Source organism: Notamacropus eugenii, chromosome 6 (genome assembly GCF_028372415.1).
Source record: "Notamacropus eugenii isolate mMacEug1 chromosome 6, mMacEug1.pri_v2, whole genome shotgun sequence".
Taxonomy (NCBI): Eukaryota; Metazoa; Chordata; class Mammalia; order Diprotodontia; family Macropodidae; genus Notamacropus; species Notamacropus eugenii.
The window spans coordinates 307,356,436-307,381,522 of record NC_092877.1 but is presented as its reverse complement, the minus strand read 5'-3'; the positions used below and the strand labels follow the sequence as shown (position 1 = coordinate 307,381,522).

General features: G+C 37.8%; 1 protein-coding gene across 4 annotated transcripts in view; it reads left to right on the top strand.

The window, feature by feature from the left end:
- The first annotated feature begins 5,408 nt into the window (after window positions 1-5,408).
- The window catches only part of KANSL1L (KAT8 regulatory NSL complex subunit 1 like), a 192,734-nt gene continuing 173,055 nt past the window's right edge, over window positions 5,409-25,087 (top strand). For 2 of the 4 annotated variants that reach the window (XM_072617456.1, XM_072617454.1), the window contains exons 1-2: window positions 5,409-5,501; window positions 22,982-24,119. In XM_072617456.1, the coding sequence (XP_072473557.1) occupies window positions 23,011-24,119 (1,109 nt within the window). In that variant the 5' untranslated portion in view covers window positions 5,409-5,501; window positions 22,982-23,010. Of the gene's footprint in view, window positions 5,502-5,923; window positions 8,355-18,702; window positions 18,759-22,981; window positions 24,120-25,087 lie in introns of those variants that run through there. The other 2 variants (XM_072617455.1, XM_072617453.1) reach the window with 2 other exon arrangements.

The window sequence follows — 25,087 nt, the reverse complement described above, 5'->3', positions numbered from 1 at the left end:
ACACTATTTTGGGGATCCTTTGAGGCAGCAAACCTTTGAAGGGAAGTTTTATTTTTTAATTATTTTTTTTGTTGTTCATACCCAAATTTGACTATTCAATAAAAGGAAAAGATACTGATCTTCCAGTTTGGCTTATTAACTGGTTCTGGAAGGAATTTCCCCGAATCAAACAAGTTTTTTAACAGAAGCAGCATCATTATCATTGTCAGCAGAGAATTTCCCAAACCTCATCCCTCCCTTCCTTCTTTCTCCCCCCTCCTAGCCCTTTCTAAAAGGCAAAATTAGTCTTATGAATGTATAATCACACCACAATCTATAGCTTTTTACATATTGATCTGTTCCCAGAGATATTAGGTAGCAAGGTTGTGGTAAAAATGTAATTCCATGTTCTGGCACTGAAAGTAGAAATGTACTGTTTCTTTAAGAGTGATTCCTCTCTTCTCCCCTCCTCCCTCATCCCCTACTTGCGTGGAAGTATAAAGAACAAGAGGAAAGTAAAACAATCAGAAAAGAAAAGCATAACAGTTTATTTTATTAACATGAGTTGGAGAAACATGGCAACTAGCAGGAATAGTTTCAGATATGTGTTGTCATCTACTCTTTAGTAATTTAATACACTAAAACAGATTTATGCATATCAACTATGAAAATAATGACTAATCTGTAGATAAAATTCCAGAGTCAAGTGGATAGAGGTAGTAGGGTTATAAAGAATCCTTCCAAGTGGATGTGAGTTTTGAGCTAAGCTCTAAGGTAAATATAAGTAAAATCATGGCATTGTTAGAGATGTGAATGGGAGGTAGGTAATATGTAAAGACAGATGTAGAAATGAGCATGGGATTGTTAATCAGTTAGCAAATATTTATTGAGCACCAAGCAATATCATAAGCATGGGTAATACAAAGACAAAAATTAAACAGACCTTTACCTCAGGGAGCTTACATTCTATCCAGAAACAATATGTTCACACAATCAACAAGCATTTATTAGGGCGAAGGAAAGAGAATAAGCATTTATTAAATATAGCATTTACTGTTTATGCACTTTACAATACTATCTCATTTGATCCTCACTTGCAAAGTAAGTGCTCTATTATCCCCATTTTGCAGTTGAGGAAACAAAGGCAGACAGAGGTTAAGTGACTTGCCCAGGATCACAAGGGTGCAAAGTATCTGAGGTCAAATCTGAGCTCATGTCTCCCTGACTCCAGGTCTAGTGCTACCTGCATGTATTAAGCACCTACTATATGCTAAGCCCTATGCTAAGTGCTCCAGATACAGACATAAATATATATAAGTAAATACAATATAATTAGGATATAATACTAGTAGTTTGGGAATCAGAAAAGGCCTCATATAGAACTTTGAAGGAAGTTAGAGAACCTAAGAAGTCTCAGAGGTAAGGAGGAAGCTCATTTTAGGTTTGGAGGCAGGAGATAAAAGATGATATATGAGGAAGAGGAAGTTAGTTAGTTTGAGTAGTCTGTAGAGTAAATAAAGGGGAGTGATGTGTAATAAACCTGGAAAGGGGCTGGTACAAGATGGGGAAGATCTTCTAATGGCTAACAGAGGAGTTTATCTGATCTTAGAGGCAATAGGGAGCCACTGGAGATTTTTGAGCAGAAGAGTGATGTAATTATACCTGTTCTTTAGGAATTATCAGTGAGTGATGAAAAATAATCCTGATCTTCCTTGAGCCCAAGGAAGCAGTATAGGAATTTCTTTCTTTAGTAGTGATGGTAATAGGTTTATAAGATAGACTTTTTGATTCAATGTTTGTGCTATTCTGAGCTGTTTTTTGAGTCCTGAAAAAGTTTTGTCTGAGGAAGTCAATCTCCTATTTTTATACACAGACACACATACACACACACACATATACACACATACACAGATGTGTGTGTATACACATATATACATCTTTGAAGATTCTAAGCAAACCAATGACATCATGGGATGATGCTTTGTATTTTGAGTGACTAGGATCTAAGTGAGGCAGAGTTTCACAAAGTCATCAGCCTCTCTCTTCCAGAGTCATCAAAGTCCAGTGGCAAGGCAAAAGTCAAGATGACTGGTGATGGCCTGGGATGCAGTGGATGACTTTGGCATCTTTGAAGTCTGCCTAGTTCTAAGCTATCCAAAGCAACTGCATCAGCCAACTTCACAGTTGTTGAAACAAATTGTTCTCATCCACCCATTCCCCCCTAGAAGTCTTCACATGCTTGGTGTAGACATCCCCCCTAACTCACCTACAGGGTCAGTTACCCTCAAGGATATATAAAGGGTAAAAAGGAGTAAAGAAACCAGAAGCAAGGAAACAGGCTAAGGTCTATTGAAATAAATTGGAAGTAAATTGATGAAGGGTGGATTTAGCAGAGTGGTTGTGGAAAGGCAAAAGGAGTAAATCTATGAAAAAAGAAGAGAATTAGCAAGGCTAGGTGATGGATTGCATGTGGCAAGCAATGAAGAGAGAGAAATCAAATATGTTGCAAAGGTTGTGAGCCTCAGGAACTAGGGTTGGTGTTGGTATAAAAGATTCATTGATGATCCCTTTCTCCACTCTGAATCATATTTTTACTCCTTTAAATTTATTGCCTCCCTACTCCCTTACTTTGAAATCTGATTATGGAAGCAAGGAACTAAAATTACTTCTTAATATGAGAAGAGAGGCAGAGCACAAAACTTCCAAAGTTTTGGCATATACACTGCTAATATTCAATTTGGATCATTGTGCAATGGAAAGAGCATGGGATTTGGAATTAGAGCATCAGCTCTTCCACTTAAGCTATGTGCCTTGAGGGCAAGTAACTCAACATTTCTGAGTCTCAGTTTCTCCATCTGTAAAAAGGAGAAAATAATGAAAATGTCTCTGTGACAGGCTTATAGTGATGGTCAAGTAATTATATAATATATATATAAAACATTTTGTAAAATTTAAAGCTATAGAAATATGAGATGTGAGTATAAGTAAGAGAAAGGCTGAGGAGGGAGGAGAGGAATGAAAGAGGCAGTTGTCGGGAGCTGGAGTACACTGAGGGGCTGGTTAACAAATAGGCTTTTTAACATGAAAAATCCTAGTCACATTTTCTGGGATGAACCAAAAAGGATTTGGGGATGGAGGAAAGATGATACTTAGATCTAAATGACAGTTTTCAACATGCAAATTATTGACTATTCAACACATTTCAGGTATTCTGAATTTCTACCCAGGTCTTTCCTCCCAGGTTCTCAGTAGATCTAAATGCTGTTATTTTGTAGTAGGAGGCTCTGATTTTTAGAAACTGAGGTTTTCTTTTTCTTTCTCAAATATTTAAATAGATCTGTGATTTGGTGATTTCTTCTATTACTACAGATAGAAACCTATACTATTTCTTTCTCTAGATTCCCATAGCACTTGTTATTTCCCTCATTCATTTAGTACCAAACATTTTTTGCCATGTTATTTTTACTTATCTTTTCAAGTGTTTGTATTTTATTTGCTCAAATAGGTGATAAGCTACCAAAGAGAAGGGACCCTTTCTTATGCTGATTTACGTACTTGCAATACCTAGCACATAGAAAGTAATAAATAAATGTATCATCCCAATTTTTCGACTTTAATAAATCGGTTTTTGGAAACCTTTTCCTTATTGCACAATACCAAAAGTGATTGACGAAATAATTTCCATAACTTTTATTCTCACCAATAAATTCAGGTCTGACATAGTGACTGTGATCCTGTCCAAATCATTTAACCTCTCAAAGCTATCAGACAGCTCTAAGATTAAAAACTGCAGAACAATTGTGAATCTGTTTTTGGAGAGGGAGTTTCTCATACCAAACAACAACAAAAACATGGGTCAGGACTCCCTCCAAAAGCGAAAGTGATAAAAGTTTTATATATATTGTAAAATATACAATCTGTTCTTTATAGATTAACCTGCCCATTTTCCATTTATCAAAACCCTTTAGTCTTTTGTATTCTACTCCTTTGTCATAAATCACTTTCCTGAGTCTTTCCTACAGTTCTGTCAGGTTAATGTAGCTGCAGAAACAATTGCAGTTAATCGTTATCCTGAACCTAAATTCCGAATGAACTTCATTTTTTTTTTAAAAGTGCATTCGCTGTAAATTTGGTGTTTAAGGTGGCGTTGTATAATTCCACTGTCTGATATATCAATCAATCAATCAATTAAGAAAACTTTATTAAGCCATAGTTAGGCTCTGTGCTAGGTGCTAAGGGATCTAAGTACCATCTACTCTCCAGGAACCTGAGAGTCCGCCCTAGGAAGAACAGGATTGAAGTTCGACTGGTTTTGTGACCCTCGAAGCCTGGGGCAACGCTAAGACTATTCATTGTAGAACAATTTCCAGTCCGCTTCGGTCTAGTTCTCTAAACCAAAGAAACCTCTGGTCAGGGCAAAAGCCCCAAACCAAAACCAGCCTTCGTTTAGCATCGGTGAAATCCCAGGTTCGAAATGAACGCATTTAGCGTACTGAAAGAATAATCAGCCCGAGAAAACAAGAACTCCAGGTTGGAGAAATGCAGAAGGGTAGTTTCGGTGGGTGCAGAAGCCGGCCCCTGTCTTGAGAAATGTGTTCCAAGTTCGGGTTCAAGCCAGTGCCCCTGCCGTCCCCTTTCCATCCGACTGCGCTCCTGCGGAGTTGACCTGTTATCATGGTTCCGATCAGTCATCCTCCAGAGGCTCAAACTCTCAACGGCAGCCTCCCGGTTTTACCAGAACCTAGGCTGCCTCACAGCGCCTTGTGCCCAGGAAGGAGGCTGGAGCGAGGGGACTCCAGGATCGGTGGGCAGGTCAGGGGACACGCAGGTTTGGCACCTCCTGGCCAGACCCGCTCAGACGCCCTTGACTTTGCAAATCGGACAGGCAGCGGCTTGGGAAGGCGGTCAGGTGCGCGGCCAGGGTGGCGTGGGGCGGGAGCTGGACGCAGCTGCAGGTAGTGATGCGATCAGCCCGCCGTGCAAGCTGCAGCCTGACCCTGCGTGCGGGCAGGTGGGAGGGCAAGCCAGGCTACACGGAGGGCTGAGGCAGGGCTGAAGAGGGGCAACTGTTCGGCTTTTTGCGCGTCGGACCCGGGAGGGATGAGGCGCAGGGTGGGAGAAGGGGGAGGAGGGAAGGCAAGGGGTAGCTCAGCAAGAGTCTGGCTCCGAGAACTCTCCGAAAGGCTTCCTGCGAGTCCTGCCTCCTTCCCGGGGTTTCCCCACCTCTCACCGCCCTTAATTTGCATAGTGCGGCCCCCTGCCCTGCCGCAATTGGCCGGCTCCGCGCCCGGCCCCGCCTCCCCCGGCAGGGTTCCACCCCCCGAGCCATCCTGAGCTGCGGGCAGCCAGCGGACTGTTAAACCGCGGCGGCGGCCGGGGCGAGCTGTGGGGAAGGGTTGGCGACGCCCCGGACGGGGGCGAGGCGGGCAGGCGGTGGGCGGCCAGAGACCACCTCAGCAGCCCTCACCACGGCCGGACCGACGGTGCTGCGGCGGCGGCGGGGAGCGGGGGCGCCCCAGCAGGCGAGTGGCTGGGGTCTCCGCCGCGGACTGAGGGGAAGGGGACTCTGCCGTCCCTGGGGGGCGCGGGGAGCTCCCGGAGCCGGGGGCCGCAGCGCGGGGAGGGGCGGCGGGCGGAGCGGGGCAGGAGGAGCGCTGGCTGGCCGGCGGGGTCACGGCCCGATCAACTCCCGAGGCTTCTCGGGGCTGTTAGCCACTGGGTCCCCGGCGGAGGCTCGCGCTCACGGGGAGGGGTCCGGACCAGAGCCCAATTTAAACGGCCAAAACCGAACAGCCTGGGGAGAGCCTGAGGGGAGGGGACCAGGGAGGAGGGAAAGAGAGGAGGGCGGGGCTGAGAGCTGGGGGGTGGGCCCGGCGCGGATCACGTGGGGAGAGGGGCGGGATCTGTCCCGCCTCTCTTTTGTTTTGGCTGGCGCGTGCGCAGAGGGAATACCACGTGGGTTGTATTTCCCCTCCCCTTTCCTTCCTTGGTACAACCCTCCCATCCTCTCCTTCCCACCTTCCTGTGTCACTTTTTAAGATATTAGGGTGTGGCCGTGGCTGCAGTGATTGTATATGTGTGTGTGTATATGGAAAGGAAAACAATCGGCTTCTATTATGAACTTTTAATTCGTGTGCTCCATTGGGGCGTTACTTTCCTGATTGCTCACAGCCAAGAGGATGCGATGGAGCAGAAGCATTTGAAAGAACTGAGACTGTGTTTGGAAATGGATAGAGTAGTAAAGTTAGTGCCTCCCCTTTCCCTCCCCCCTCCCCCAGGGGCAAGAATTAAGTCTGACCCCTCTGGGAAGGAAGGATATTAAAACTTCCCTCAGACATCTTTCTCCCATTGATTGTTTTGGTAGAAGTTTTTGTCCTTCGTTGTGTGATGAAGTAGAAAGTTTCCTGGATTTAGAGTCGACGAATCCCGAGCTTGAATTAGTTCTGCTTAGCACCTGTAAGACTTTGGAGACGTTGCTTCACTTCTTGTGCCTCAATGTTCTCATTTGTAAAAATGAGGGTATAGGACTAGAGGAGCACTAATACCTCCAAATTCCATGAGCTAGAGCGCTATTACCAGCTTAAGTACTCATACTAAATTAACCAAGTGGTGTTTAGTTTTCATTACAGTCGTTCTCTTTTATGTCTTCCCTGAACTTAAAAGGTTTTGGGGAAAGGGAATGTGGTATTTCATTGTCTAGGTCATTTGTAACTTGATATGGTCCTGTGGAATATGGATCAGCTGACTTCTGGGTGATGTTTGCTTTTAAACAAAAAGCCTAATTTGAAGTATTTAGAGACACTGTCCTGAAGACAAAGTCTTCAGGTGAAGAAAAAGTAGTGGTGAAAAAAAAATCAGTGTTGGACAAAAAAAAAGCTTGTCTAGTAGTGGTGGGAAAGTCTTTGAAATAAAAGTAAATATGTATCAACTGGCTTCTCTGTGTGAAAGGCTTCTCTCTATCTTTAAAGATACAAACAAGACACTGTCTCTGATCTCAAGCAATTTAGATTTGTATTTTCTTAGTATGTAGTTGACTCTTAACAGTGACTCCTCAAATATGATTTGTTGTTTTCTTAATCAAATTATTGAAATGTAGCTACCTTTCTGCTCTCTACTTTTATCTACTTATTTGATCTGTAGCTAAATCTTGTTAGTTTTTATTTTATTTCTTTTTCTCCCTGCAGTCATAGCCATAGTCTGGATCTTGGTTATTGCTATTTACCCTTCACTGTTCCCCAGTTCTAGACATTGTGTTAGTCATGGAACCTGGAGGGTAGGGGTCTGAGCAACTGTTTCTTCCTTCATGCTATGGCAGGCAAACTCTTATCTCTTGATCACCTTGTTCCTGTGGTTCAGAGTTGACACATGCTAAGATAAAAATCACTTCTCCCTGTATTCTCACTTCTAACCACCTTAACACTTACAGATCTAAAACTGTAAAGCTATCTTAGACGTTGTCTAATCCAAAGCTATCATTTTCTAGCAGAAATTGAAACCTGAAAAAGTTAAATGACTTTCCTGATGTCACACATCTAGTGACAGAGCTGAGCTTTAAACCAAAGTCTTTTCACTTCTTCTACCTTACCAGGATTTTGAGTCCATATCATATGAAGAACTGGGGATTTTTAGCTTAGAGAGAACACATGATGTCTTTGTTAAAGAATTTGAAGGGCTGCCGTGTGGAAGATGGATTAGACATTTTCTTTTTAGCCTCAGAGGGTAGAAGCAATGGGTAAAAGTTCCAAAGAAGCAACTTTGAGAATGATGTTAGTCATAATGATAATAGCTAATATTTATATACTGCTCTAAGGTTTGTGAAGTGCTTTACAAATATTATTTTATGCTTACAACAACCTTGGAAAGTAGGTGTTGTTATTATGTCCATTTTACAGATAAAACTAAAACAGAAGGTAAATGACTTGCTTAGGGTCACACAGCTAATTAATATCTAAGACTAGATTTGAACTCAGGTCTTTCTGATCCCAGATACAGCACACTATCCACCACAGTCACCTGTGTACTTGTTAGGACACAGCTGCCCAAAAGTGAAATGGACCTCCTCAGGAGGTAGTGGGTTGTACTTTCTTGGAGTTCCTCAAGCAAAGGCTGGATGACCACAAGTTGGGTGTATTATAGAAGGGATATCTGTTCAGATATGGGTTGAATTACATGGCAGCTGAGGTCCCTTTCGAATCTGCTCACTTCTGTTTCCCTTCTTTTGAATAGGGCTGCATACCTGTGGTGTTCTTCCTTGCCTCCGTCTCTTAGAATCACTAGCTTCTTTCCAGAGATTTCCTGAGAATCCCCAGCTCAGATGCCACCTTCTAGGAGAAGCCTTTCCTGATCATGCTGTTTGTTAATACTCCTTCCTAAAAGTATTTTGTATTTACTTAATTGTTCCAGAGTATTTGTTTATTTAAATACCAAGAAACTTTTAGTCTCTGTTTTAATGTTACAAAATTTTCTAGTAAGGTAGACTGATTTCCTTCAAAAACTGTGGTTTGGAATGTGGACAATTTTTGTGACATATGGTGGTTTTTTTGGTCTCGTTGGCTAAATGCTGTGAATACAAAGACAAAAACAAAATACTTCCTACCCTCAGGGAGCTTACTTTCTACCAGGGAATATATAAAATGCATGCAAAATGAACTCAAGCAGAATGGGAGGGTGGGAGGGCAAGAATGCTAATAACTGGGGTTTTCATGGACTAAGGAGTATTTGAGTGGAGGCTTGGAGGAATAAAAGGATTCTTTAAGGGACAGTGAAAGATTGAGTGCTTTGAAGATAGTGGGGAATTGCCTATGTGAAGGTATAGAATGTATAGAAGTGGGAGATGGAGTATTAAGTAAGGAGCAACTGTTATTGTAGTTTATCTGGAATGTAGAGTTCGTCAAAAGGAGTAATATGAAATCAGATTGGAAAGGTAGGTTAGAGTCAGAATGAAAGTCCTGAAATGTTTACAATCTGAGGATTTTGCATTTTATCCCAGAAATACTTTAAAGGGAGAGACTTGGGAAGGTTTTTGAGCAGAGAAATGACATCATCAGACCTGTGTCTCAGAAATAATATTTTGCCATTTGTATGGAGACTGAATTAGAGAAAGGAGGATTAAATCAGGGGGCCCAATGGGAGGGAGTGTAGTATTTCAGTGTAGTGGTCCTGAGGACTTGTTTGATCCAGCATGAAGGCCATGTCAATAGAAAGAAGAGAATTATGAGAGACATTATAGAGGTAGAAATAATGTGACTTGGCAATTGCTTCTATCTGTGAGAGAATGAAGAGTCGAGAATTAATCTGAGTTTATGCACCTGGATGCCTGAGGATGGAATTTGTTGTGGTTGTTCAGTTGTGTCTGACCTTTCATAACCCCATTTGGGATTTTATTGGCAAAAATACTGGAGTAGTTTGCCATTTCCTTCTCTAGCTCATTTTACAGATGAGGAAACTGAGGCAAACAGGGCTAAGTGACTTTTCCAGGGTCACATAGCTAAGTAAGTGTCTGAAGCCAGATTTGAATTCATGAAGATGAATGTTTCTGATTGCAAGCCCAATACTCTATCCACTTCACTATCTAGCTGCCTGAGGGTAGAGTTTACCTCAAAATAAAGCGAAGTTGGATGGAAGGGTTAGTTGGGGAGGAAAGCTATTTCTGATTTGAACACTTTCAATTTGAGGTGTTAATGGGACATCCTAGAAGAGAGCTCTTGATACAGGACACTAGTAGAATTCAGGACAAAGATTATGGCTGTGGTGGTGTCTGTGTGTGTGTCTATATATATACATATATATATATAGACACACATTTATGTTTTGAAAGAAGAAAATATATGATAATTCATCAAAAGAAGATTGAGAATGAATGAAGGAAACAAAAATATATTAAGCATCTATTATGTTCCAGGCACTGTGCTAAGTACTTCACAAGTTTTATTTCATTTTATCCTCAGAACAACTTTGGAAGAGAGATATTGTTATTATTCCCATTTTACAGTTGAGGAAACTGAAGTAGAGAGAGATTAAGTAATTTGCTAAGTGTCTGAGACAGTATTGAATTTAGGGCTTCCTGATTACAGACCCAGCACTTTTTCCACTGCATCACCTCAGAACATTAAGACAGGTAGGAACAGAACCTAGAAAGAATAGAGTGATGGAGACCATGGTAAGAGACAATATTTAGGTGGTAGAGGTGGTGTCAGGCAGGAGAGAAAGGGACTTTTGGGCTCTGGCCTCTTACAGGTTCACTCTTGATCTGGGCAGCCAGAAGGACAGTATCAGACCCATAATAAGAGATTAATTAATTTATTCTTCTCAGGGGGGTTGTTGATAATGGGAGCACCAACTCCTACTTCTAAGTCTCAATGGGGACCAGTCAAGACAGGTACACCATTCCAGCTTGTGCATTCCGTCTATGCCTTGATGGAGGATGATCAAGGCAGTCACAGCACTTACGTTCCCCATTTACTAACCGGTAGCCACTTGATTTATAGAGAAGCACACAAAGAAGGCAGTTTGCCAGAAGTAGCCTCACAAGTTTACATTTAACTTTAGCAATATCATAATGATTTAGCATAGAGTATATGCAGTGAGTGTTTACAATTTAAGTATAAATATTTATATTATTTTAAGATTATAATGTAATGTGCAGGTGTGGTAAGATTGTTTACAAGCCATGAGCCTTGGAACTAGTAGATTGTTTATGGCCTTGGATCCTGGGAACCAGTATCTCAAAAAGAACAAATCCACCTTCCATACAGATGATTTATTATGTTGAAAGTTACAGAGAATTGATCAAGTAGAATAAGGATTGCTATCAGGATATAAGTTACAAGATCACTGGTAATCTTGGAGAGAGCAGTTCGTTAAAGTGGTGAGGTTATATTGGAAGCCAGCTACTTGGAAACAAGGAGATGAGAAATGAGATCAAGAAATAGAGGCAACAAGTATAGACACTTCTTTCTAGGAATACATCAGGGAAAAGAAAGAGTGAGATAATGAAATGATAGCTCGGGGCAGTGTTACTATTTATTCTTTGACCATATGATGTCTTTCCATTATTTTTACAGTCAACTAATTTTGAAACCTTGGTATCATCTTTAGTTTTTTTATTTTCCTTCATTCCACATAGGTAATTAATTGGTTGCCAAATCTTGTGGTTTTTTCCTCCATGACATTTCTTTTATGTCTCCTTTCCACTCAGAAAACCACCACCCTAATTCAGACCCTCCTTACCTTTTGTTTGGACTATTGCTGTGGTCTCCTAATTGGCTCCCTCCTTGAAATGTCTTCTCTACTCCAGTTCATCCTTTTCCTAAATTATTTTTCTGACAACATTAGATGAGTATTATTCAGTAAACTCTGGTGACTTCTATGACATCTAGAATAATAATAATTTTTTAGAAAAACTTTTATTTGGCATTTAAAACTCTTTATAACCTAGACCAGAGGTGGAGAACTGGCACCTTTGAGGCCACACATGGCCTTCCCAGTCCTTAAGTGTGGCCTTTTGACTGAGTCCAAATTTTATGGATCCTTTTTTTGTTCTAGAAGGCCACATATAGCTTCCAGGTTGCAAGTTCCCTAACCTTTATCCTAGACCCTCCTGTCTTTCCATCTTCCTCCTCTCCATACTTTCTACTGACTAACTATACTGGATTACGTTGTTATTCCTTATAACAAGGATGTATGGAGGAACTTCATCTCATGGTGAGGATGAAGAAAGATTGAGGATTGAAGTCGAAGTTGAAATAGGACAAGAGATTATCATGAGGGAAGGAACTTTTTAAGAGTTCAAAATAAAGGAGTTGATGCTGTTATGGGTGACGATGAGATCTACAGATTTGTCATTGGTGTAGTGGACTTAGGTGGAGTGAAGATTGAAGGTCATGGGAACTGATGTGCATTTGAAGAGATATCAGTGTGAAATCTCTAGGGTTGTGGACAGGGGTTTGTGTTAAGGAGGAAGTATATTGTTCCATATTCCTTTCTTGTTCTGAGGGAAAGAAATTATTCAGTATACTTTTCAAAAATGCTAAATCATTTAATGATTTAATGAAGTAAATTTAGTGAAATAAAAAACAATTTGAATATTTGAGAAATGGATACACAATACAAAAATATTCAAGCTAGATCAATCATATAGTCAATCCCTCTGGGCCCAGTATTTCGAACTGAAATTCATGGCAGGCTTATTCTACTAGGAGGAGTTTAGCACCCTTTGAGACAATGTGAGAGTTGAGTGCCTCAGTCTGCCTTAGTTGCTACCCCTATTATAGTCACTGGATGAAAAATAGTCCATGAAGGCAACGTCAGTCATTCAGTCAGGCAGTAAAAAATCATTAAGTGCCAGGCACTGTGCTAAGGGCTAAGCATTAAACTAGTCCATAAGCCTTTTTGCAGTGGTCATTAGCTCACAAGGATCCCCTTATTTTGTGTTGTAAGCTAATTACACCCCTTGTATTAGATCTGTATCCAATGACTGCAATGATTTCTAGGACAATAAAGTGCTTTTGTTTTGTGGGTCAAATTGGTACACAAAGTCAAGAAGTATTATTGTTCTCAACAGTGGGATATAAGTAGTAGCTTCATAGGATATAGACAAGGCACCACATACTGCTGGATGACAGGATACCAAGAAATAAATGTTACATCCATTATTCCAAATGGGTATTAACTGACCGCTTCTTGACTAGAAGTTGCTCTTAGTAACAATATTTAGCTTTCTGGAGATGATGTTTGAGCTTTAAGTTATGCTATATGAATAACCAAGGGATTACTGTGAGCCAGGTACTGGATTTCTTGGCAAGGAGGAAGAGAGTGTCTTTGTAGCTGGCCGATTCTACTCATAAAGATCTGGGCTATGTTGTACAGATGGAAGGAATGAACTTCAAAAAGAAAAAGGTTGTTAACTGATGATGTCAGAGGGATCTGAAAATAGCAGTGAGGAAGTGAATATGCCTGCTGCTCCAGGCTTAGTATTTGGAGAGACATAGGAAGGAGTAGATAGATAGCATTGAAGGGGGTAGACAAGAGTGCGGTGTCTTCTAGACTAGAGTAGCTAAGTTTCTGTTTATGAATGCCTTAAAAAGAACAAAGTACAAGATGAAGACATCCAGAATTAAGGGGAATTTGTTAACCACAGAGTGGGTGATTCATTATATGATGGAAAGAAAGCTAGGGCAGAGGATGAAAGGGACTTAAGAGGAGTAGAGTTGAGCTGAATAGAGATGAAAGGAAGAGGAAAGGTAAATGGAAGGAGATCTTTGCTTTGGGAGACAATAAGTTTCAAACACAGATATTAGTGGAACAGGAGGCACAAATTTACAAATAATAGAACTGGATAAGGAGAAGCAGTGTGCTGTAGTGGATAGGGAGGTATTCTTGGAGTCAGGAAGATCTGAGTTCAAGTTTTGATTCTGATATGTACTGGCTATATACTGGTTATATGGCCATTGACCAGTCTTTTAACCCATTGGTCCCTCAGGCAACTTTCTAAGACTAAATTACAGAGATATTGAGTATCCACTTTGATGGAGGGATTTGCTACATCAGGAATGCCCAGTAAGAATGAAATCACAGATATGTTATGCATCGTTCTCAAAAATAAATTTAAAAAAAGACTAAGGAAATATCAGTTGATTGAAGGACCCAACCTTAATGTTGCAGAGATGATGAGATGATGATAGGCAGCATTGGGGGGGGGTGTACCCCAGCACTGGGGACCTTGGGATGGATCTAGATAGTGAGTATTTCAACTCAATAAATATATGTAGATCTGGTACTTGTAGATAAGATTAAACTTGCATGTTATACTAGCTCTAGATTCATCTCAAGAAAGTGGGGGATGAGTTGTACCTAGAGCATATCCTACACATGAAGAAGGCATTAGGTCTGGTCCCAAGCTGAGATTCACTTCCTTTGGGGGCTTTCTATGACACCAAGGAACCAGCTGGGGTGACCCCAGAGCATTTGAGCAAGCAATCTCCCATCTTAGTAAAACTGAGGTAGAAAATCAGCTCCCAGATATACTCTTACTAGAAACGTCACAGTCTATACACACGCTTTTTTTTATATAGGAAAAACCAAGAGACACTTTTAGGCCTAGTTCTAGAACTGTTTTTAAAGACTAAGATTGTAGATTAAGAGCAGCTGGAATGAGTGAGGCTGTTAAGGACTAAAGCACTGAGAAATGACAGTTAACAGTGATGAAGGGAATAACTGGAAGTAGCAGAATCAACTAGCAAAATTACCGACTATAATAACCAGTCTTAATAACAGTTTCCTTAGTAACTCCAGGGACTCTTTTTTTTTAACACAGTATAATAAATTTATATTCCTAACAGTAGCATCAAGAAAAGTTTTCATTTTGTTCAGTATACTCTGTTTAAGATGGTAGATAAATGTGGAATATGCTTTATGAATTCTCCATAAAAATGGTTAAGTATAAAAAAAAAGATTTGTTATCTAAAGAGGTAAGTTTCAGCTACCTAGAAAATTAATTTATAGAGTACCTTACCTCACTCATCTGGAGATAAATGAAGGTATTAATATGCCATGTTGAAGTGAATAAAATGCTATTTGGTAATGAGAACTTCAAAATTTCATCCTAAACCAATTGATTGCTCTTAGTATCTTAATTATTTTCATTTTACTTAGTTTTCTAGCATTTCTTCTTGCCTACAAGTGGATATGAACGATTTTTTTTTAAAATTGGGAAGCCATGTAGCAAAGTAGATAGAATGCCAGACCTAGAGTCAGTAAGACCTGATTTCAAATCCTCTCTCACCAACTAGCTGTGTGACTGTGCAAATCATTTAATCTCTTTCAGTCTCAATTTCCTTATCAGTAAAATGGGAATAAAAATAGCACCTATTTTGCTATGTTATTATGAAGATCAAATGTGATAACGTGTAGAATGTCTTGAAAACCTCAAAGCTTTAGATAGTGTGTTATGTTAGATATTATGGAGAGAATTGTTTTGAACATTTTTGCTTTTAAAAACATTATTAACTCTCATTATTTGTTCAAGCAGTGGCTTTGTGCCTAATCCTACACTCTCCCCTAATTTTCGAGTGGTTATTAGACATATTTGTAAGGCCCACATGTAATATTTTTAGATGCTGTACCCTACATATTCTGGCACATAAAATTAATTTGAGATTAAAGTGTATGACTGAACTAATTTGGTAATGTACTTTAAAACGTAAACTTACCATATCTAGGTTTACATACCATTGTTGGTGACCAAGTAGATAACTTGATTCTTCAGTTATGTTTTTGAGTCATGCACTGATAACTGAAAAATAATGAGCTCTATGTGAATTATGATTTGTTTGATGTCTTATGTGACCACCCAAGTTGTTTTTATCTTTAATTGAATTCCTTTAGTTTCAAAGAGAATTCCTTTTTAGGTTTGTTTGCTTTTTTAAAGCAGAAGAATTGCTTAGTTATAAAATTTCTCACTAATAAACTCTTACTTACAAACTTCTAAAGAACTGAGCTAACCATATCCAGGACATGCCAATTACTTACTGTAGCAAACTGCTGCAAGTTGAGACTTTCCAAATTGTTCTATAAAGAAGTCTGAAAAACATGACACTGTAGCACTATGTTTACATGTTCCTACTGAGCAACTGTGGAAAGCAGTAATCTGCATAAATGCTTTCCTTTTTATTTCATTAGCCTGTTAATTAACTCCTATGTTCTGCCTCTTTTTTTAAAGGAAAATTGTCAAAGGGAAAAATGATAACTATGAGTGTATAGATGTATACACATGTACATACATACATATGTATGTGTGTTTATATGTTTATTAATTCTCCTTACTGTAAGATCCTTGAGCTTCTAAAAATTCAGGAGAGTGACTTGACTCTCTTTTTGTCACATAGTCCTTTCTATTATCTGAAGGTATAATCCTTTGCTATACATGTAAGTACTCTATATAATTCTGTGAGTTTTAAGTATTTAAGAAGATTTATTGCTTTTCAGATTGAGAATTTTTTTTAAAAACCCTTTGTTAGACAATATAAAAGTCACAAATTCATTGGGCTTTAGAATAAGATAAGCAAAATTTTGAAATTTGTCTTCATTGTAAAATTTCTCAGGAGTAAATCTTAGTATAGGCTTAACATTATTAAACGAAAGGGAGATTTTCTAGAATGGTATGCTTCCAGTATTTGAAAGTTTGCCAAAAGTTCAAGTAATGTTTTATGAGGAAGATACTTTGATTCGTAAATGTTTTGTTACTGTCAAACCCAACTCAATAAATATTAATTTTGTGTCTTCCAACTCTAAGCATGTTTTGCTAAATATTCAATGTTGATAGGTTGGAGTACATGTTTTGCTAAATATTCCATGTTGACAGATTGCTGGATTCCATTTAAATTATGCCAAATCGTAAAACATTTATATCTTAAAATCTTCTTAAAATTAGAAATCTTAAAATTACAAGTTAAGCCACTAATGGAAACACTTTGGAACCAACAGGGAAAAGTTTGTTTGAAGGGTCACAAAATTTTTGCAAATAAAAATTATTTTCTTTTTATCTCAAGGAATGTTCCCTGAGTTAAAGCATAAATTTAGAAAATATTAGAATTTATGACTCTAGCAATGATTTGGCCATTTAAATTCTTTATTAAACAAACTTGATTTTGTTTATAATAACAGTAAACTTCAGAGTATCTTTGCCTTATGCAGAAGACTTTATTTTTAGTTTAAGCCAAATGTAATTGTGGAATTCTGTGGTTAAAAAGTAGTTATGTAAAGATAGTTATTTGTATACTCATTTGCCATTTGTACAGATGACATAGTGTGGACGGTATCTTAATTGTTCATTCTTTTTCACTTTGAAAAAGTTTGCAAACATTGAGTTTGGGTATTTTGCAGTTTAAGCAACCCATTGGTAGTTTTATAAGTTATTGGAACCAAATTATTTATCATCTGGTAGTTCATCCTCTGATAAATCTTCCTGCTCTTAGATGATCTTAGATGCTGTAGTCCATCTTAGATGACGTAGGTCCATATTTTCCAGTTTGACAGGATCTACTAGAATTTGGACTCTATTGACTTAGGTTTAGGGAACTCATTGTTACTCCTACACCATAATGAAGCATCAGAGAAGAAACTACAATCTTGTTTTTAGTGGAAGAAGTAACTACATTGACAAAACCACAGGTCCCTTTACATATTGAAGAAGCAGCTTGTAGCTTGTCATTCCAGTTTCCAAGTAGTATAACCATGAAGTATTTATTTTTTCAATGTGCCTGCTCCCCCATTTCTCTCCTGTTTTCTAGTCTCATAACTCCATCTCCTTGGTCAACAGTTTTACCTAAATATTCTATAGGCAGCTTTTGTCATTCCATTTTCCCCCAAAGCTACCTTTCCTTCTAAATTCCATATTTCTATAGAGGATATCATCATTCTTCTAGTAACTCAAGATTATAACCTGGGAGTCATCCTTGACTTCTGGCTTACTACCTTTATTTTATCAGTTGCCAAATTTTGTTGATTCTACCTCTGCAACACTTCTCACATTTGTCTCCTTTTCACACCCTAATCACCCCGATTCAGGCCCTCTTTATATCTCCCTTGAACTATTGTAGTAATCTTCTAATTGGTCTTTCCACACCCAGCCTTTTTCCTTTCCAATTCATCCTTTACACAGCTGTCAAATTAATATTTCTAAATCATAGTTCTGACCATATCATTACGCTCATTAAGAAGCTTTGGTGGCATTTTCTTGCCTAGAAGATAAAATACAAATTCTTCTTTTTGGCATTTAAAAGTCTTTACATGCTGATTCTAACCTCTTTCCAGACTGACTGCATGTTCTTCCCCATTATGCACTCTCTGTTCCCACTCATCAGGCTTATTTGCTGTTCCCAGTATATGATATTGTGTTAATGACATTGTGTTACACATTTATGCCTTTACACAAACTATCTCTCATGCTTCAAATGCCCTCTCTCTTTACCTCTGCCTTTGGAATCCTATCCTTTATTCAAGATGTAGCCCAACTGCTACCTCTTGCATGAGATCTTTCTTGTTTTTCTCAGTTTTTAATGCCTGCCTCTTCCTATTACTTTGTATCTATTTTGTGTTTATTTTTTGTGTGTGTGTCCTTGTAATTTCTACCATTAGACTGTCAGCCCCTGGAGGGAGTTTCATTTTTGTATTTTTATACCCCAGCACCTGGACACTTAATAAATAAATACTTGTTGAAGTGAATTTCAGGTTCTGAAACCCCTATTGTTAAACTAAATTCCTTGAGGGAGAAAGGATTATGATTTTTTCCCGTGTTGTGACCAATACCAAGTTTAGGGTGCATGTTCCATGAATGTTAATATTCATCAAAGGTGATAATCATTGAAATAGCTGAACACAGAACTGGGGAGAACCACTGGAGGGAGATTCTCCAGCATCCAGCTTGATATTAAAGAACTGCCTTTTTTTCCTCTTAAGTCTGTAAGTCATTTTAACACTAGTAATCAGGAATTAAATGTACATAAAAGACTGAGCCTTTTTTTTTCAAGGACACTTTTAGTTCTTTGGGGTGTGGTGTAAATTGAGCATTCTTGGTGTCCCCTATAATATCCTTTTATGAATTGAATAACCTGGTCATCTAAGAGTTCTGGTATACTTCATACCAAATAAACATAATTTGAATATAATAACACTCAAAATATATTGCATTGGACATAACTTAATCTTTTTTCTTTAATTTAAAAGGTAGTTTGGAAACTTTATGCCTTATGCCCTTGTTCTGGATGTAGAATGTATTGGAGGTAAGATTGAATCTCTTCTCTTCTCTGTCTTACCTTGGAAGCTGGTTGGTTTTTTGGTCATTCTTAACTTGACAAATAAGCATGAACATCCTCATTTACAAGAAACCAGAAAAATCAGATTTTAGATGAAACCACATATCTTCAGTTGATGAGCAGCCTCTTTCCAGGTCTTTGATACAACAAAAAGACTTGCTATAAATATTTTTGTGCATTTGGGCCTTTTCCCTCTTTAGTACTTTTGGGCTCCATGCCTACTAGTAGTATTGCTGGATCAAATGGTTTTCAAGTTGGTGCCTTTTTGGGAATAGTTCCACATTCCTTTCCAGAGTGGTTGGGTCAAATCACATGTTCACCAACAGTGTATTTGGTTTTTTTTTTTTTTGGTTTATTTATTTATTTTTAGTTTTCGACATTCATTTCCACAAAATTTTGAGTTCCAAATTTTCTCCCCATCTCTGCCCTCCCCCCACCCCATAACGCCTTGCATTCTGATTACCCCTTCCCTCAATATGCCCTCCCTTCTATCACACCCCACCCTTCCCTTATCCCCATCTTATCTCTTTTCTTGTAGGGCAAGATAAATTTCTGTACCCTATTACCTGTATTTCTTATTTCCCAGTTGTATGCAAAAACAATTCTAAACAGGTCTCTCAATTTGTTTTTAATACTTTGAATTTCAACCTCTCTCCCGTCCTCCCTCCTTACCCATCTCCACTAAGAAGGCAAGCAATTCAATATAGGCTATATATGTGTAGTTTTGCAAAAGACTTCCCTAATAGTCATATTGTGTGAGACAAACTACATTTCCCTCCATCCTATCCTGCCCCCCATTTATTCTGTTCTCTCATTTGACTTTGTCCCTCCCCAAAAGGGTTTACTTCTAATTACTCCCTTCTCCCATTTGCCCTCCCTTCTATCATCCCCCTCACCCCACTTGTTCCCTTCTCCCCTGCTTTCTTGTAATGTAAGATAGATTTTCATACCAAATTGAGTGAGCATGTTATTCCCTCCTTAAGCCAAATGTGATGGGAGTAAGCTTCACTTTTTCTCTCTCATCCCTCCCCTTTTCTTCTCCATTGAAAAGGCTTTTTCTTGCCTTTTTTATGAGTGATAATTTGCCCCATTCCATTTCTCCCTTTCTCCTCCCAATACATTCCCGTCTCACCCCTCAATTTTATTTTTTTAGATATCATCTGTTCTTATTCAATCAAACCCATACTCTCTGTCTATGCGTGTGTGTGTGTATGTGTGTGTGTGTCCACAGTGTATTTGTTTACTCGTTCTTTCGTACCCCCTTCAATGATTATAATTTTTTGATCTTCTTTACTGATCTGATGGGTATGAGGTAGAAACTTAGAATTGTTTAAATTTGTGTTTTTAAATTATTTGTGATTTGAATTTTCCATATGGTGGAGTTGCTTTTAAAAAATAAATATCTGCTGATTTTATTAACATGCATTTATTTCTCATTTAATGTAGAAACCAGAATTTTTTTTTGCCATTTTGCATCTTTTATTTTTTTGCACTTAATAATATTTTATTTTTCCAATTATTTGTAGGTAGTTTTCAGCATCCACTTTTATAAGATTTTTGAGTTCCAAGTTTTTTCCCTTCCCTTCCCCTTCCCCAAGATGGCAGGCAGTCTTATATAGGTTACACATGTACAATCATATTAAACATATTTTGACATTAGTCTGTTAAAAAATAAGAACAAAAGGGAAAAACTATGAGAAAGAAAAAACAAACAAACAAAAAAAGTGAAAATCGTATGTTTTGATCTTCATTCAGACTCCATTGTTCTTTCTCTGGATATGTATAGCATTGTCCATCATGAATTAGAAGATAGAATGTTAAAAAAGGCTTTTGTTATTTAGACTTGAATTTTTTGGGTTATAATATATAAAAAATGCAGTTACTGAATCTAGGATTTTCTAGTCCCCCTGCATTGGTGATTTAAAGTATTAATAGATAAAAGAATTTTATTTTGATCATATACATACATACCCACATTTCTAAGGCACCTATTGTCAGAATATTTTAATACTATTTAATAGTAAGATTGCATAATTTTAAATACATTTTGTTTTGGTCTATTTTATATGATAAATGTAGAAGAAAATAAAAGCAACTCAGATGTTCCAGAGCATGAGGGATCTTTCCCAAAATATTCTATGACAACTGATGCCTTAGAATATATATGTTCAAAATAAAATCTAGACCTTTTTCTTATTTATTGATACTTTAAAGCCTAAATGTAGAGGGATTGTAAAATCCTATACACATATATACCTTTATGTATAATATATGCCTTTAAGAAATATATGATTATCATGTTAATCATATATACACACAAATACATGTATGTATACATACATACCTTTAAAAGGCCTGAGTGATTCTGATTTGGGGAGGCAGTACAGGAGGGGATAGATGGATGGATGGGATGGGATATGCTGCGGAAGCATGATGAGGGCAGTATAGTCAACACTGGGGACCCAACTCCCAGTGCTAGTGGAAGTTGGAGAAGTAGCCCCAGAGGGGATGGTGAGGAGGTTTCATCTGGTATCATTTTGGGACCTTTGTGTTTGTGGGGACCCACCATTAAACTCTCATTTTTGGATACGTTAGAAACAATTTAGCTTTTGTTTCTCTTTTTTGGGAGGTTGTGCTTCCTTACAAGTCAGACCAGATTTTTTTGTGATATCCTTTGCTTTTTTGTATGCCTAAATACTATTATTTATTGTGATCCTGTACTCTTGTGAATATGTAGGCAAGAAGCTGTATAAATATTTGCATCCCTAAAATGACAGTGCCTAGCTGTTCTCTTAGAGCATGATATAATAGTAATAGCTGTTATCATAATGATGCGTTGCTCTGTTAAAATATGAGCTTATGTCCATATTTTGGAGGCAGTGTGTGGATTAGTGTAAAGCATTCACTGGACCAGGAGTTAGGAAACCTGAGTTCTTGTCTTGAGTTTGCCACTAACCAAGTAGCTTTTCAGTTTCTTCATCTATTAAATGCAAGTGCTGGGTTAGGTAATCACCTAGGCCCCTTCTAGATCTAATATTTTGTGATTTTAAGTAACTCTTTGTGAAAAGTAAAATGTACTTAGAGGAAGACAATAGGAATGGTGAAGAAGAGCCTCTAGTTTTTGCCAAGTCAGGATCAGTTTGAGCAATGGGATTTTTTAAGAGATATTAAGGAAAGACTTGAGGGAGAATTTAACAACTCCCTTTAATTATTTGAAGGGTTATGACATGGATGGATTGTTCTTCTTAGCCATAGAGAGCAGAACTAGGACAAACAGGTAGAAATTGCAAAAAATCTAATTTAAACTTCACATAATGCAAACCTTTCTAACAATGAGAGCTGTCTAAAAGTGAAATAGGCTGGCTGCCTCAGTAGTTAGTAGGTTCTATTTCATTTGAAAATGTTAAACGCTAGATGACCACTTGTTGGTTGTGTGGTAGAGGAAATTTTTGTTTAAGTATGATTTGGAAAAGTGTGTACACTATATAGAATGGGTATGTTTCTTCTAAAGGTTAAAATATATTGGTTCATAGTTTCTCAGTTATTAATATTTTCATTCTCTTTGTGTTTCATGCAGAGAGCTATTGTAATAGAATATTTTTGAGGTTCAGGTGTTGGTACAGGTGATTAAAATAAGTTTTGAAAAATGAATATTATACTAATAAATATAGGAATAAAACAATTTTATATATACATACACATATAGCATGTTTTAAAGTATTTAATTCTAGCCTTTGTTCAAACTATGTAATTATGGGTTACGTCCAAAGTAAGGGCCTAGATTCAGTAGAAAATTTTTCCTTTGTATCTTATACAAATTTGTCCAAATACAGAAGCTTGACATTAACTTTCATATGTTTATTAATTCCAATTCATTCAGATATTTCTTGAATATCTGCTGTGTGTATGATGTCTTGTTGATTTGGAACTTTATCTGGAGTTTTAGGCCTCAGTCTTACAGAAGAAACAGTACTCTCTGTTCTTACTGCCACCCTTATTGCCACCTAAAGTCTTGCTAAAAGAAAATGCTGAGGGTAAGGGAGAGTTAGAAAAGGGAAGGAACTCCATTCAATTCTTTTAAATCAGAATTGTATATACTACTGTATCTAGAAAAGTTATGAGCTAGTAAAAAAATCTTGATATGTAAGTGTGTAAATATTTAATTATTCATTTTCATATTTTATTTCCAGGTGTCCTGCAGTTATCCATAGGAGTCGCCATGACCCCAGCTTTGAGAGAGGCCGGAATGAAGGGACATGGTATCCACTTGTCATCTTCTTTGTCTAGAACCATGGAGTCTGACACAGTACTTTGTATGGAAAATCCAGGAACTGTTGAAGAACAACTAAAGGGAGACTCCATCACACAGATTAATTGCTCAATGCTGGGGTTTCCAACTCCTGAACCTGGCCTTAATACTAACTTTGTGAATTTAAAACACTTTGGCTCTCCTCAGCCTTCAAAACATTATCAGACAGTCTTTCTAATGAGTTCTAATTCTTCATTAAACATATATAGTGAAAATTATAAACAAAAGAAATTAGGGGACCCTAATTGCAATAAGCTAAAAAATGTGCTGAGGAATGGCACCAGCATTAGGCTCAGTAGAATTTGTCCTCCTAATTCTGAAGACGTCATCAAAAAGGAACCTTCATCAGAGACCACAAGCCAGTGTATGGCTGATTTGCCAAGTGTTTTGCATTCTAACATAACCAAAGCCAGTAGTGTGGAAAATGTAGAGCTTCAAAATTGTAAATGGTACCAAAAGAATGGTCTTTTGGATAAAACTTCTGATGTTGAGAGTAAAAAGAGTTTTTTGCAGTGTGCTCAAAAGAAAATTTGGCCTGGGCACACAAATGTACTTATTAGCTCCCCTGCCACTGAGAAAGAAGAAGAAGTTAATGCTCGTTTACTTCATTGTGTAAGCAAACAAAAAATTCTCCTTAGCCAGGCTAAAAGAACTCAAAAACACTTGCAGATGCTACTGGCAAAGCATGTTGTTAAACACTGTGGTCAGCAGATGAAATTCTCTATGAAGCATCAGTCCCAAAAAATGAGGATCTTTCATGAACCTGCCAGAAATCTAGACAATAGTTTCCACAGATGCACTGAAATTAAACCAGAAGTCTGCTTATCTAATTCAGAGAATGATTTGTGGAAAGATACAAAAAATGGTTTTGCTAGGTGCACCATTGCAGAAATCCAGAAGTTTGCACTATCGGCTGCAGGGTTGTTGTCTCATGTTGAAGAGGGTTTAGACTCTGATGCAACTGACAGCAGCTCAGATGAAGATTTGGATGAGAAGCCCATTAGAAAAAGTGTCATGGTGTAAGTGTGAAATTGTTAGATTTTTGGATATTTAGTAATTGTTTGGTACCCAGCAATGATACACATTAACTTCAGTAATTAAGATGTTATAGCAAATTTTTTTTTCTAAATTAGATCAGCATTTTTGTATCCTTTAGGTGGTTAAAAAAAAGTATACCCTTGTATTTACATTGTCTAATTAGTAAAATTTGGTTTGTGTATATACTATTTGCCTTCTTATATTATTTAGCTTCCACTAATAGAAGAAAACAACAATTTGTTTTGGCAGTAATAAAAACTATATGTAAGCAGATTTTTTCACCCCTTTAGATAGTCATTTGTGTTTTAAGTTATTTTATGGCCAGGATCTTAATCTTACCCCACGTGTAAGCCAATTTGATTATTTTATATCTTGACCCAGATGACTCACTATCACTCAGGCTAAATTGTGGGCTTAGGTGATCCAGAATTTAGTATACTTAAGGCTTTTCTTTCTGGTTTATGAAAATTAGCATATCAGCATTTTAACTAAAATCTTTGTATTACTCATTCTCTTCCTCTCCTGTCCCCTGACTTTCATCTCATTTTCTTTTTTTCAACAAGGTGTAAGCATTTTTTAAGTGTCTACAATGTACCAGGCACTATACTAAACAGAAAAAAAAACAGTCCCTGCTCTTAAGAAACTCATATCTAATGAGGAGAAACAACACAAACAACTGCATACAGATGATTTTATATGTATGTATGTATATATGTATGTATGTGTATATGTAAATATATATGTATGTATGTATATACACACACATATGCGTATATATAATATTTTTCCCACTTGCATGTAAAAATTTTTTTGACATTCATTTTTTAAAAATTTAGGATTCCAAATTCTCTCCCTCCCCTCACCACTCCCTGAGACAGTAAGCAGTTTAGTTTAGGTTATACATGTACAGTCATGGAAGACATATTTCCATAGTAGTCATGTTGTAAAA